Source organism: Chlorocebus sabaeus, chromosome 20, assembly GCF_047675955.1.
Source record: "Chlorocebus sabaeus isolate Y175 chromosome 20, mChlSab1.0.hap1, whole genome shotgun sequence".
Taxonomy (NCBI): Eukaryota; Metazoa; Chordata; class Mammalia; order Primates; family Cercopithecidae; genus Chlorocebus; species Chlorocebus sabaeus.
In genome coordinates this window covers 93,083,427-93,095,598 of record NC_132923.1, presented here as the reverse complement: position 1 = coordinate 93,095,598, position 12,172 = coordinate 93,083,427, and the positions used below count along the sequence as shown (strand labels likewise).

Genomic DNA, 12,172 nt, shown 5'->3' with positions numbered 1-12,172 from the left:
ATCTGTAAGGATTTTAGGAGCTTTATGTAGGGACCAGGAGCAGAGACCAATATTTATATTTTTTATTATTTCATAGCCTGCACAGTCTTTGTAGGAAGGCTTTTGTTGTTTTTGGTTTCTTTTCGAGACAGAGTTTCTGTTGCTCAGGCTGGAGTACAGTGGCGTGATCTCTGCTTACTGCAACCTTCGCCTCCTGGGTTCAAGCAATTCTTGTGCCTCAGCCTCCCGAGTAGTTGGGATTACAGGTGTGCACCATCACACCCAGCAAATTTTTGTATTTTTAGTAGAGACGGAGTTTTGCCATGTTTGCTGGGTTGGTCTTGAACTCTTGGCCTCCAGTGATCCACTAGCCTCAGCTCCCCAAAGTGCTGGAATTACAGGCGTGAGCCACCACGCCTAGCCAGGGAAGGATTTTATTATCATTATTATTAGGAATTAAATTTCTTTAATTCTAGAGTTATTCAGGTTTTTCTGTTTCTTCTTTGGTAGCATGTCTTTCAAGGAAGTTTTGCCTTTTTTCTAAGTTGTTGAATTTATTAGAATAAAATTGTGTGTAATATTCCCTTATTATTATTTTAATGTCTAGGATAGAGACAGAGTCCTCTCTTTCATGCCTGATATTGGTAATTTGCATTTTTTCTCTCTTTTTCTTAATTCATCTGGTTTGAGGTCTATCATTTTTGATTGGTCCTCTCAAATAACTAGCTTTTAGTTCCATTGGTTCTTGTCTGTTGATATTTTTTCCACTATATCATTGATTTCTGTGCCTATCTTCGTTTTTTTTATTTTTTCACTTTTCTCTTTGTTGGACTTTAATTTATTGTTTGTTTTTTTTCTTAGGCTAGAAGTTAGATCATTGATTTTATTTATTTCTAATATAAACATTGTAATGCTATAAATTTCACTCTATATATTGCATTGACTGCATCTTACAAATTTTGATATGTTGTATTTTTATCTTTGTTGAGTTAAAAATATTATCTAACTTTACTTGTGATTTCTACTTCGGCCCATTAGTTCTTTTGAAGTATTTTTGCTTAATTTCCTAATATTTGTGGGTATTCCAGATATCTTTGTGTTACAGATTTCTGATTTATCTTTGCTGTGATCCAAATATACGTTATATGATTTTAATACTTTTAAATTGATTAAAATCTCAGTTATGGGACAAAATATGGTTGATTTTGGTGAATATTCTTTGTGTGTTTGAAAAGAAAATACTTCTGTTTTTGGATATTCTATAAATGGCAATTAGCTTAGGTTGTTTTATGGTATGTGTCTAGTTTCTTATATCCTTACTGATTTTCTGTACACTTTTTCTAACAATTACTGACAGAGGGGTAATGAAGTCTTCATTTATCAGTTTTTATTTAATTTGTTTTGAAGCTCTGTCATTTGGTGTGTATACACTTAGGATTGTTGTATCCCATTTCTAACAGATTCCTTCATTATTTTGAAATGTCCCTTTTTCTTATTGATAGTCAAATAATTATTGTTGCAAAATCTTCCTTGTTTGATATTAATATAACCACTCTGGCCTCTATAAAATAAGCTATATTGCGGTGTATGTTTTCCATCCTTTTATTCGGTTGGTGCAAAAGTAATTGTGGTTTTTGCAATTACTTTTGTTTGTGGGAAGGAGCATATTTGTATTTGCCCTTGAGCTGTCCCAGGGGTGGTTGGGGAGCAGCCTATCTTTTTAACCTATTTGTGTCAGGCAGTCCTCCCACCTCAGCCTCTCAAGTGGCTGGGACCACAAACACGTGTCACCATACCCAGCTAATTTTTGTATTTTTTGTAGAGACAAGGCTTTGCCATGTTGTCTAGGTTGGTCTCAAATTCCCATTCTCAAGCAATCTGCCTGCCTCAGCCTCCCAAAGTGCTGGGATTACAGCCATGAGCCACCATGCCCAGCTTATTTATTCTTGTTTGAAATAATCAATTATTTAAAATAATTTAAAAATGAGAGTGGAAGGCAACCTACAGAATGGGAGAAAATATTTGCAAATCATGTATCTGATAAGAGGTCAGTGTCCAGAAAATATAGAGAACTTATAATACTCAACAAAAACAAAAAACTGATTTAAAAATGGGTAGAGAACTTGAATAGACACTTCTCTAAAGAAGATATACAAATGGCCAAAAAGCACATAAAAATGTGCTCAATGTTACTAATCACTAGGGAAAGCCCATGGAGAGTAAAACGCTAGAATCTTTCTAATAACTTTGCCCTACACCATGGTCTAAATGATTATGGCTAAGTGGCTACACAGTGTTTTCTTTTTCTAGAATAATTTTCTAGAGATACCACCTCACGTCCATTAGGATACTATGGCTGTTATCCCAAAACCAGAACATAGCAAGTGTTGACAAGCATGTAGAGAAATTAGAATCCTTGTGCACTCCTTGTGGGAATGTAAAATGTACAACTGTGGAAAACAGGATGCAGTTCCTAAAAATACTGAAAATAGGATTACTGTATGATCCAGCAATTCCCCTTCTGGGTATATACCAAAAATAATTGAAAACAGGGCTCCAAAGGGTGTTTGTAGCAGGATCATTCATTATTGCCAAAAAGTAGAAGCAACTCAAGTGTTTATTGACAGATGAAAGGGTAAACAAAATGTGGTATGCATAAGCAGTGGAATGTTATTCAGCCTGAAAAAGGAAGGAAATTCTGACACATATTACAACATGAACGAACCTCGAGGACATTATGCTAAATGAAATGAGCCAGTTAAACAAAAACAAATATCTTGTGATTCCATTCATATGAGGTGCCTAGAGAAATCAAATTCATAGAGACAGAAAGTAGAATGTGGTTTCCGTGTGCTGGGAGGAGGCAGGAATAGAGAGTTACTGTATAATAGATATAGAGTTTCTGTTTTGCAAGATGAAAAACCGCTCTGGATATTGGCTACACAGCAGTGTGAAAACAACTAATACTACTGAATTGTACACTTAAAAATGGTTAGGATGGTACATTTTATGTTAGTACATTTTACTACGGTTCAAACATTTTAAAAGTTTTTTTAATGAGAGGTAAAATTCTTTTATATTTACTCACAAAGTTTTCTTTACCGTTGGTCTTTCTTCCTTTGTGTAAATACATATTTCCATATGGTATCCCTTTTCTTCTGCCTGAAGAACTTCATTTAACATTTCTTGTGGGCAGGTCCGATGACTGGGAAGTCTTTCAGCATTGGTTTGTCTGAACAAGTCTTTATTTTACCTTCAATTTTGAAAGACTTTAAAAAATTTTTTGGCTAAGTATACGCTTCTAGGTTGACACTCCCCCGTTCTCACTTCTACCACCCCTCCCCCACTACTTTAAATATGTAACTCTATTTACTTGCTTCATTCCTGACAAAACATCTTCTGTCATTCTTACCTATATTCCTTTGTATGTAGTATTTCCATTTTCTTCTGGCTGCCTGTTGAGATTTTTCTCTTTACCACTGGTTTCCAGCAATTTTATTATGATGTACTTTGTTGTGGTTTTCCTTTTTTTTTTTTTTTTTTTTTTTGGTATAGGGATGGAGTTTCGCTCTTGTTGCCCAGGTTGGAGTGCAGTGGCACAGTCCTGGCTCAGTGCAACTTCCACCTCTCGGGTTCAAGCAATTCTCCTACCTCAGCCTCCGAGTAGCTGGGATTACAGGCATGCATCACCACACCTGGCTAATTTTGTATTTTTAGTAGAGATGAGGTTTCACTACGTTGGCCAGGCTGGTCTTAAACTCCTGACCTCAGGTGATCTACCCACCTCGGCCTCCCAAAGTGCTGGGGTGTGAGCCACCATGCCCAGCTGTGGTTTTCTTTATATTTACTTGGCTTGGAGTTTATTTAACTCCTCAGATCTATAGGTTCATAGTTTTCTTGTTTGTTTTGTTTCTTCTTTGTAATCACATTTGGACCTTGTTTACATATTTTCTCAAATATTTTTTCTGCCTCATCTCCTTTCCCAGGATTCAAATTACATGGATGCCATTTTATTTGTCCCACAGGTCACTGATGCTCTGGGTTTTTGTTTTTCAATCTTTTTCCTCTCTCTACTTCGTTTTGAATAATTTATATTGGTATGTCTTCACATTTATAGCTTTTTCTTTTATAGCATTTAATCATTTGTTAATTCCACCTGGTATATTATTATGTCAAATACTGTGTTTTTAATCTCTGTAGGTTCCATTTAGGTCTTTCTATATCTTCTGTTTCATTTCTTACTATGTTTGTGTTTTCTTCTGCCTTCTTGAACATTTTGAGAGTTATTGGCAAATTGCCCTTCATAGCAATTTTGGGATTTACATACACGCATAGTAGATTACGATGGTGCCATCCTTTGTTTTCTTCTGTTTTACAGTTTTGTTATTTATATTTAAATTATTAGGCCGGGCACGGTGGCTCAAGCCTGTAATCCCAGCACTTTTGGGAGGCCGAGACAGGCGGATCACGAGGTCAGGAGATCGAAACCATCCTGGCTAACACAGTGAAACCCCGTCTCTACTAAAAAATACAAAAACCTAGCCGGGCGAGGTGGCGGGCGCCTGTAGTCCCAGCTACTCGGGAGGCTGAGGCAGGAGAATGGCGTGAACCCAGGAGGCGGAGCTTGCAGTGAGCTGAGATCTGGCCACTGCACTGTAGTCTGGGCGACAAAGCGAGACTCTGTCTCAACAACAACAACAACAACAACAACAACAACAAATTATTAATGCATCTATTTTTGGTTTTGTGTGTTAGGAATGAGATTGAGTTCTAGGTTTTTTTTTTTTTTTTTTCATATGGGTAGTTAGTATTTCTTGGTATTTTGATCACAAAATAAGTAAATTCAAGGTTTTGATTTCTATAGCATCAATATTTTGACAGAAAAGAACTTGATAAAACTCTTTTTGATGTGTTAATTTTGACATCTACAAAAACAAGCCATTAAATATTACCTTTTTTAACTTTTTAAGAAATTAATTTGAGTTCAAATATTTTTGAAATATAAAAATTATGTTTTTAAAGCTACAATTCTTGTAGACATTCTGTGGTTGAAAATTTGATGTGCTTATTAAAAATGGTCACATATGTTTTGCACTCCAGCGATGTGAAAATAAAGTTTCTTTGGGAAGGTGACATTTGGTTTCCTGATTATGGGAGGGAGTTGGTTATCTCAGATGGAGCAGGAATAGTTGATTCTCACACCAGGATGGGACTGGGATTCCCCAGGATGGAGGGAGGAGACCCTTTCTACACCATACTTTGAGCTACTGACAGCAAAACCCTCCCACCATACTGGGTGTACCTTGTGTACACTTGGCTAATGTACACTTCTGATTTACAGCACACAGCAGAAGCTTCGAGTCGAATTCCGTTCTCCTTTGGCATGCTGCTGGGTAACAAGATAGTAAGAGTGGCAGTGTGTACAAGCTGTGGACAGGGGCATTTCCTCTCTGCTACAGCAAGGCAAAGGAAAGCCCAGGGAGAGTAAAACGCTAGAATCTTTCTAATAGCTTTCTAATAGCTTTGCCCTACGCCATGGTCTAAATGGTCTAAATGGCTACACAGTATTTTATTTTTCTAGAATAATTTTATCCAGCTGTGAGAAAGCCAGGTTCAAATTAAAAACTTTTAATAACCTGTCCCAGAATTACTAACAATGAGACTTAAACAAATTTTGATTTGTGAAGAAAACATGAAAAAAGTCCAAAAGAAGCCCCCTCAAAGGACGGAAGTGCCAGTAGGTCCCTTGTGGGGCAGTTTGTACATCTCTCAAGGGGGTCCTCCAGCAGGCAGCTTCCTCTGTGGCGCCAGGTGCGTCCAGGGTGGGCCAGCTCCTTTAGAAGTTAGGCAGGCCAGGCAGAGAGAAGAGAGAGTGAAGCTCTCGACCTCCTCCCAGAGAGCCTGCACGCCCCCCTGGTATTTATCCCCTGCCAGTCTCTCCTTGAACTCTTTCAGGGTGGCTCCAATGCCAACGTTGCTGTAGATCTGCAGGGGTTAACTTTAACCCTGTGTGGATAAAGTGGGCTACTTTTTGGAAGTCTTTTTCCAAAAGTCCGAGGGATGTCAGTGCTGGGGTCCTCAGCCACAGTCCACTGGGCCGTGGAGCGCTTCTGTCACCTGGGCAGGTGTTCTTGTTGCAGGCAATAGAACAGGCTTCTAGGACCTTCTCAGCCTTTCTGCCATCTGTGCCTTTGATTGAATGGAGATCCACGAGGATCAAATGGTTGTGAGAACCACCTGTGACTGTTTTGCAGCCCAGCTCTGTCAGTGCCTCAGACAGAGCCCTGCAGTTGGCCACCACCTGGTGCTGATAAACTTCAAATTCCAGAGTCACAGTTTGCTTCAGGGCCACAGCAACCCCAGCAATGGCATGGTTGTGAGGACCTCCCTGAAGGCCAGGGAACACAGCAGAGTTGATGAGAGACTCCAGGTAGTACAGAATCTCTTTGCCAGTCTTGGGATCCATGCGTTGCGTGGATCCCACTCCTTTCCCACTCCACTCCTTTCCTGTAGATCATGCCGGCCCAGCAGCCTCTCAGGTTCTTGTGAGTGGTGGTGGTCAGCACGTGGCAGTGTTTAAATGGGGAGGGCACCACGCCAGCTGCCACCAGCCTGCTGATATGTGCCATGTCCACCATGAGATACACTCCATTCTCATCTACAGTCTTTCCGCAGGCGGGCATAGTCCAGGTTTTAGGAGCAGCAGCTGGTTCCTGCAGTGATCAGCTTCAGGTGGAAAAGGCGGGCATTCTCCTCCAGCTGGTCATAGTTGATGTAGGCCGTGTCTGGGTTCACCTTATAGGGCATAGATTCAAAGAAGATGGATGTGGCAGAGATTTTCTTCTTATCTGTCATGAACCCGTGGGTCAGGTGGCCCCCATCTGGCAGGTCCAGGCCCAGTGTACACTTGAAGTTTGCAGGGGAGCCTGAGCAAGGCTGGACGTTGACCCCCCAGCCCTGTGGGTCCAGCTTATAGGCCTGCAGGGCTCGCTTCTGACAGAGGGTTTCCAGCTCATCAGTAAACTCAGTCCTGCCTTAGTATCTCTGGCCCGGGTACCCCTCAGAGTATTTGTTATTTAAGCAAGAGCCTAGGGCCTCCAAAATTGTTCTGCTGGCAAAATTCTCTGAGGTAATCAGCTCCAATCCAACCCTCTGCCAGTACTCTCCTTCTTAATGATGTTGTAAACCTCAACATCGCTGTCTTTGAGGGGCTGCGCCAGCATCTTGTCATGTGAGGACCACAGGTCAGCATCCTTGTGGGCCCCATTGACTGGCATCGCCATTGCATGGGTTGGAAGCTGCCAGAACATGACCCTGCACACGTGCCTAGCCTCAGTCCCACGCCACCGCCAGTGCCACCAGAGTCCCAGACCCGCAGACCCAATGCCCCGCACACTGCCACGCGCCAACCACGTGACTTGTCGCACTAACCCCAAATCCCAAACTTGGTGCAGGACTGCTAGTGCTCTGCTAGGTGCACCCCTTGCACCAGGCTTAGGCTTGACCTAAATCTTACCTTTTAAAATAAATTCCCAAATGCTGTGTGAAGCATACATTCTCTTTTCCTATGGTTCACTCTTCCCTGAATGACCCACCTAGTCATTGACTCCCATCCCTAGGTGCAGACTAGGGAGCAGGCAGTGTAAAGGAAGGGGTGCCGACGTGCCCGCCCGTCCAGACCAAAGTCCTGCTTCTCTGGGAAGCTAGCCTGTTTGCTGTCACACTTTCGTACTCTCTGCTGAAAAGGCCTCCTTTCCTCCCTCGAATATTGCTCACTTGGATACATCTTCCTCTAATTAGAGAGATGGGGAGGGGATGGCAATAGGTCCAAAGGAACTCAGATTTATTGAGCACTTGTTTTACTCTAAATTTTGAGTTAGGGCTTTTGGATCTGTTTGGTCTCATGGAATGCAAAGTCTTCCCTTACCTAGAAATACACTCCATTACTCTTTCCCCTACCCTGTGCACCACCGCAGTGCCTCACACATAGCTTTGTTATTATGTATATAACTATTGGCTGGTATTTCTTCTCCCATAGAGACTGTGAACTTCTCTCACAGAGGCATGGTCTATTCATGGCCGCCAACACCTAGCAGAGCCTTTAGCGCACAGTAGACACTTGGCATTTGTATTGCGAATGGAAATTAATTCTGCCCTCCAGAGGTTGAGAGTGTAAGGATGTGGGAAATGTTGATACGACACTCTTTTAGTGGAGAGAGTTACTGAAGAAAACTATTGTGACATATTCCAATATATGATAGATTGAAAGGAGATGAAGATTTGCAGACTGAAAGTTCTCACAGCTTTCTCACTTCACAGGCTGCGTGATCTTGGAAAAGTCTGAGCCTTACTTCACTCATTAGTCAAGAGAATGCAATGAGAGGATGTGTCTTGGGGCCATAAATGTTAGATCATTTCAACCACATTTAATGTTAGACACTTAATTGAGTGAATTCTGTTTTCTCAGTAGCTTTCTTTATAATTAGATAAGTTATTTTTCAGGAAGAAAAATAAAGATCCTAGAGTAGGTCACAGTAAACATTTTGAATGTTTTCTTTAAAAAGAAAAAATATAACTCGTAAAACCTAAATTGACACATAATTGGCATACCCCATTTTCCTGCGAATATTTTGCCTCATACATTTGAGTGGCTGTTTGTGCTTTGGTGAAAGACATGATTGAGTGTCATATCTTTTAGTTGGTGGTCAGTGGGGCCACTCAGTATTGGGAGAAAGTGAGGTGCCTACAGGCTAAGCCTGTGGCCAACAGTTTTAGCAGAAAGCAGAGCCCTAATCCATGCCACGTCCTTGCTGCAGAGTGATACTAGCAGCAGTGACAATGATAGCTCACACCTACTGATGTTTACTTTGGATCAGGTCCCGTGCTGAAACATTTTCCTATTTCTTCTGTTTTAATTCTCCCAACAATTGTATAATGAGACTAACCCTTGTTAGTCAAGTTTTAAATACGAGGAACTAGAGGCATAGAGAAGTCAAGCAGTTTGCCCGAGGTCACACAGATAGGAAGTGATAAAACTAGGTTTTGAACCCAAGCCTACATATTTAACAACAGCTCTCTACTTCCTCTCACAGCTGCTGTTTCATGGGCAGGCTGGCTAGTGGCCAAAGTACCGAGGCCTACCAGATGCCTGGTAGTAGCTAATGAGGTGCTGATGTGGAAATGGTTCCCTTACCCAGCTCTATAGAGGAAAACCACACTTCTCTTGAGATGCATTTTGTTTTAGGAAGGCTGGGGTGTGTGGTGTGTATCTGTGACTGTGCGTCTGTGATTCACATACTGCTAAGGAATCATTGCTGTGGTCCAAGCTGGCTGAGTTTCCAGAGTGCAAAGATGGCCCTTGAAACTTTGCAGAGCTCTGAAGCAGGAAGTCTAGAGAGTTGACACACAGTCCCAGCTGCCTGATTTGGGACCCTTGCATGAGAAGGTACAGGAGACCTATTGCACTGCCCTGGGGACTTTGAAAGCTTGTGGGCTCCTGGCCAGTGTAGCTGAGTATCTGGTATCCCCACATTACAAAGCCCCTCCCTCTCTGCCCTTCCAGAAAAAGATTCTGGGATTTTTATCACTACAGCACTAGGGAGGAGTGGTAAGATTGAGAGGCATCCTTGACAAATTTTGTCCCATACCATAAATTACGGAGGAGAATAGAATGCCATCTACTTCTCTACTTCTGCAGAATCATTGTCCTTCTAGGCTGGGAGCACACTGGGCACTCCCATACCCCCACCAAGAATGTGCAAGACTTGCTACAGTTACCTTCTCCGCTCCCTCATGTCCCTCTAACTCTTAATCCATGTAGTTTGGCCTCCACTCTCGCTTCTCTCCTCCGCAGAATGCTCTAATCCAGACCACCAAAAAGCACTGACAAATCCGACAAATAGATAGGCCTTCTCTTTTTATGTCTCTGAAGCATTTGGCAGTATTGATCTCTTCCTCCATTTTGAAACTCTCTCTTCTCCTTAATTCTTTGTTCAAACTCCCTCCCAGTTCTCCTACCTCTCTGTTCCTTCTCAGTCTCTATTGCAGGAGATCTTTTCCTGTACCCGTCCTTACATGTTGGTGTTTGCCGGGTTTCAGTTATAGCTCTCCTCTCTTCTCACTCCACTGCTTTAGCTAACATCGTATGTGCTGATGACTCTCAATCTCTCTAGCCCACATCTCTACTGATCTCTAGAGATACCAAACTTCCTGCTGGACAGCTCCACTTGGATGACTCAAAAGCATCTCAAGTTCAGTGTATCCAGCTCACCGAATTTCCAACAAATCTAATCAGCCTATGTTCTTATTTCAGGAAATGGCACCACTATCCATTCTCACCCAAGCAAGAAATCTGGGAGTTATTCTTTCTGCTTCCCCTCTCAACCAGATATCTAATGAGTCATCAAGTCCTGGCACTTGTGTACTGTCTTCTTTCTGAGGTCAGTTCCTTCCCCTGAGCCCTGATTCTCCAACCTCTGTCACCTCTGCAGGAACCCGGATCTTCATTCTCTTCACTGTTTCCTTCTTATCACTATTTAATCATATTCAGGTCTCTCTCATCGCTTAAAAACTTGCCACATTGATCCTATTATTCTGTAAACTCATTCAACAAAGTGTCAGATATTTTTCTAGGTGCTATAATTTCAGCACTGCATAAGTTACATAAAACCTGTCCCTTCAGAGATCTTACATTCCACTGGCAGACACAGATAACCTGTGCACATAAAGTGTCACGCCATTTTTAGAGCACCTACTGTGTGCCAGCCACTGTGCCACCGTATTTCATTATTTCATTTAGCCTTTACAATGGGAGCCAATCATAATTCCAGAAGACATAATCACGAACACCGTAGTCCCAAATGCTGAAATCCTAAAAGATCAGTTGGGCGCGATGGCTCACGCCTGTGATCCCATCATTTTGGCTGGCCAGGGCGGGTGGATCACCTGACGTCAAGAGTTCGAGACCAGCCTGACCAACATGGTGAAACTCTGTTTCTAATAAAAATACAAAAATTAGCCATTCATGGTGGTGGGCGCCTGTAATCCCAACTACTCGGAAGGCTGAGGCAGGAGAATCACTTGAACCCGGGAGGCGTAGGTGGTAGTGAGCCAAGATCACACCATTGCATTCCAGCCTGAGCGACAGTGCGAGACTCTGTTTCAAAAAAAAATTAAATTAAATTTTTTAAAAAAGGAAATCCTAAAAGATGAGAATCCCAAAAAGTCTAAAACCCTGAAAATCACAATTCTGAAAGATTAAAATCTTGAAAACATCATTCTGGAAAAAATAATTTTTAAAATTATTTAAAATATATTTATTTACATTCTTAAAAGGGGATTTATTTGATAAACGTAAAAACATTACAGAACACTGCATAGGCCACTTTACACAATGAAATGGGCAATAATAACATACATATTTTATGGCCTACCATAAACAGGTATACTAATGAGAGGCATGAACAGGTTACTAATGACAGTCACATGGATATCACAGGAAGAGGCAAACTGTTCATAAAGAAATAGGTACAAAGGGACACGTATAAACACATTTCACTATAGTTGGTAATTGTGTACACCCAGGTTGACAACTGCGGTCATCTGAAATACTGTGACAGACATCTGAAATACCGTGACTGATCTCATCACAGTCTTTTGTCGAGATCAGTCAGAAGTCACAGTGGGCCACTACTGCATATGCAGTTGTTCAAAGAGCCAAGATCTTGAGAAATTTTATCTTTCACAAATGCATGTATCCAAAAAGGACATCTCTTATCGAGGAAGTTTCAGTGTTTTTACATACACGCACAATCGTTACACACAAAGTCAGTGTGATAATGCACTTTTATGGAGTCAAATTTGCAAAATCCCTTTACAACAACCCCATGAAGTAAGTGTTGTTATACCCATTTTGTAGATGGGAAAGCTAACGACTTGCTCGAGGTCATAGTAGCACAGAGCCAGGAGTCAAACCCACCAACCCCACCCTATGTCCCGAATCGAGGCTCTGACCTGGAGGGGAATACAGATTCCTTTCGTTTGGAGAATGTTTTAAATATTTTCAGTAGGTACCCGCTGCGGTGAAATCCTTGGGTACAGGCCTTTCCGGGAAGAGCAGAGTGCTCTATAACTAAAGCTTCTCTGCAGAGCGTCTAAGAGTAGCCTGCATGGGCTAGACAACCTCAGTGCCTGT

General features: G+C 41.7%; 1 protein-coding gene and 1 pseudogene across 22 annotated transcripts in view; one reads left to right on the top strand and one right to left on the bottom strand.

The window, feature by feature from the left end:
- The window catches only part of ST3GAL3 (ST3 beta-galactoside alpha-2,3-sialyltransferase 3), a 231,794-nt gene that overhangs the window by 143,730 nt on the left and 75,892 nt on the right, over positions 1–12,172 (top strand). For 2 of the 22 annotated variants that reach the window (XM_073007393.1, XM_073007392.1), the window contains exon 7: positions 10,292–10,418. The exons of the other annotated variants lie outside the window; for them this stretch is intronic. In XM_073007393.1, coding sequence (XP_072863494.1) covers positions 10,292–10,418 — 127 coding nt within the window. The remainder of the gene's footprint in view (positions 1–10,291; positions 10,419–12,172) is intronic. 22 annotated transcript variants of the gene reach the window in all.
- Positions 5,303–7,326, bottom strand: LOC103224956 (serine hydroxymethyltransferase, cytosolic pseudogene; annotated as a pseudogene).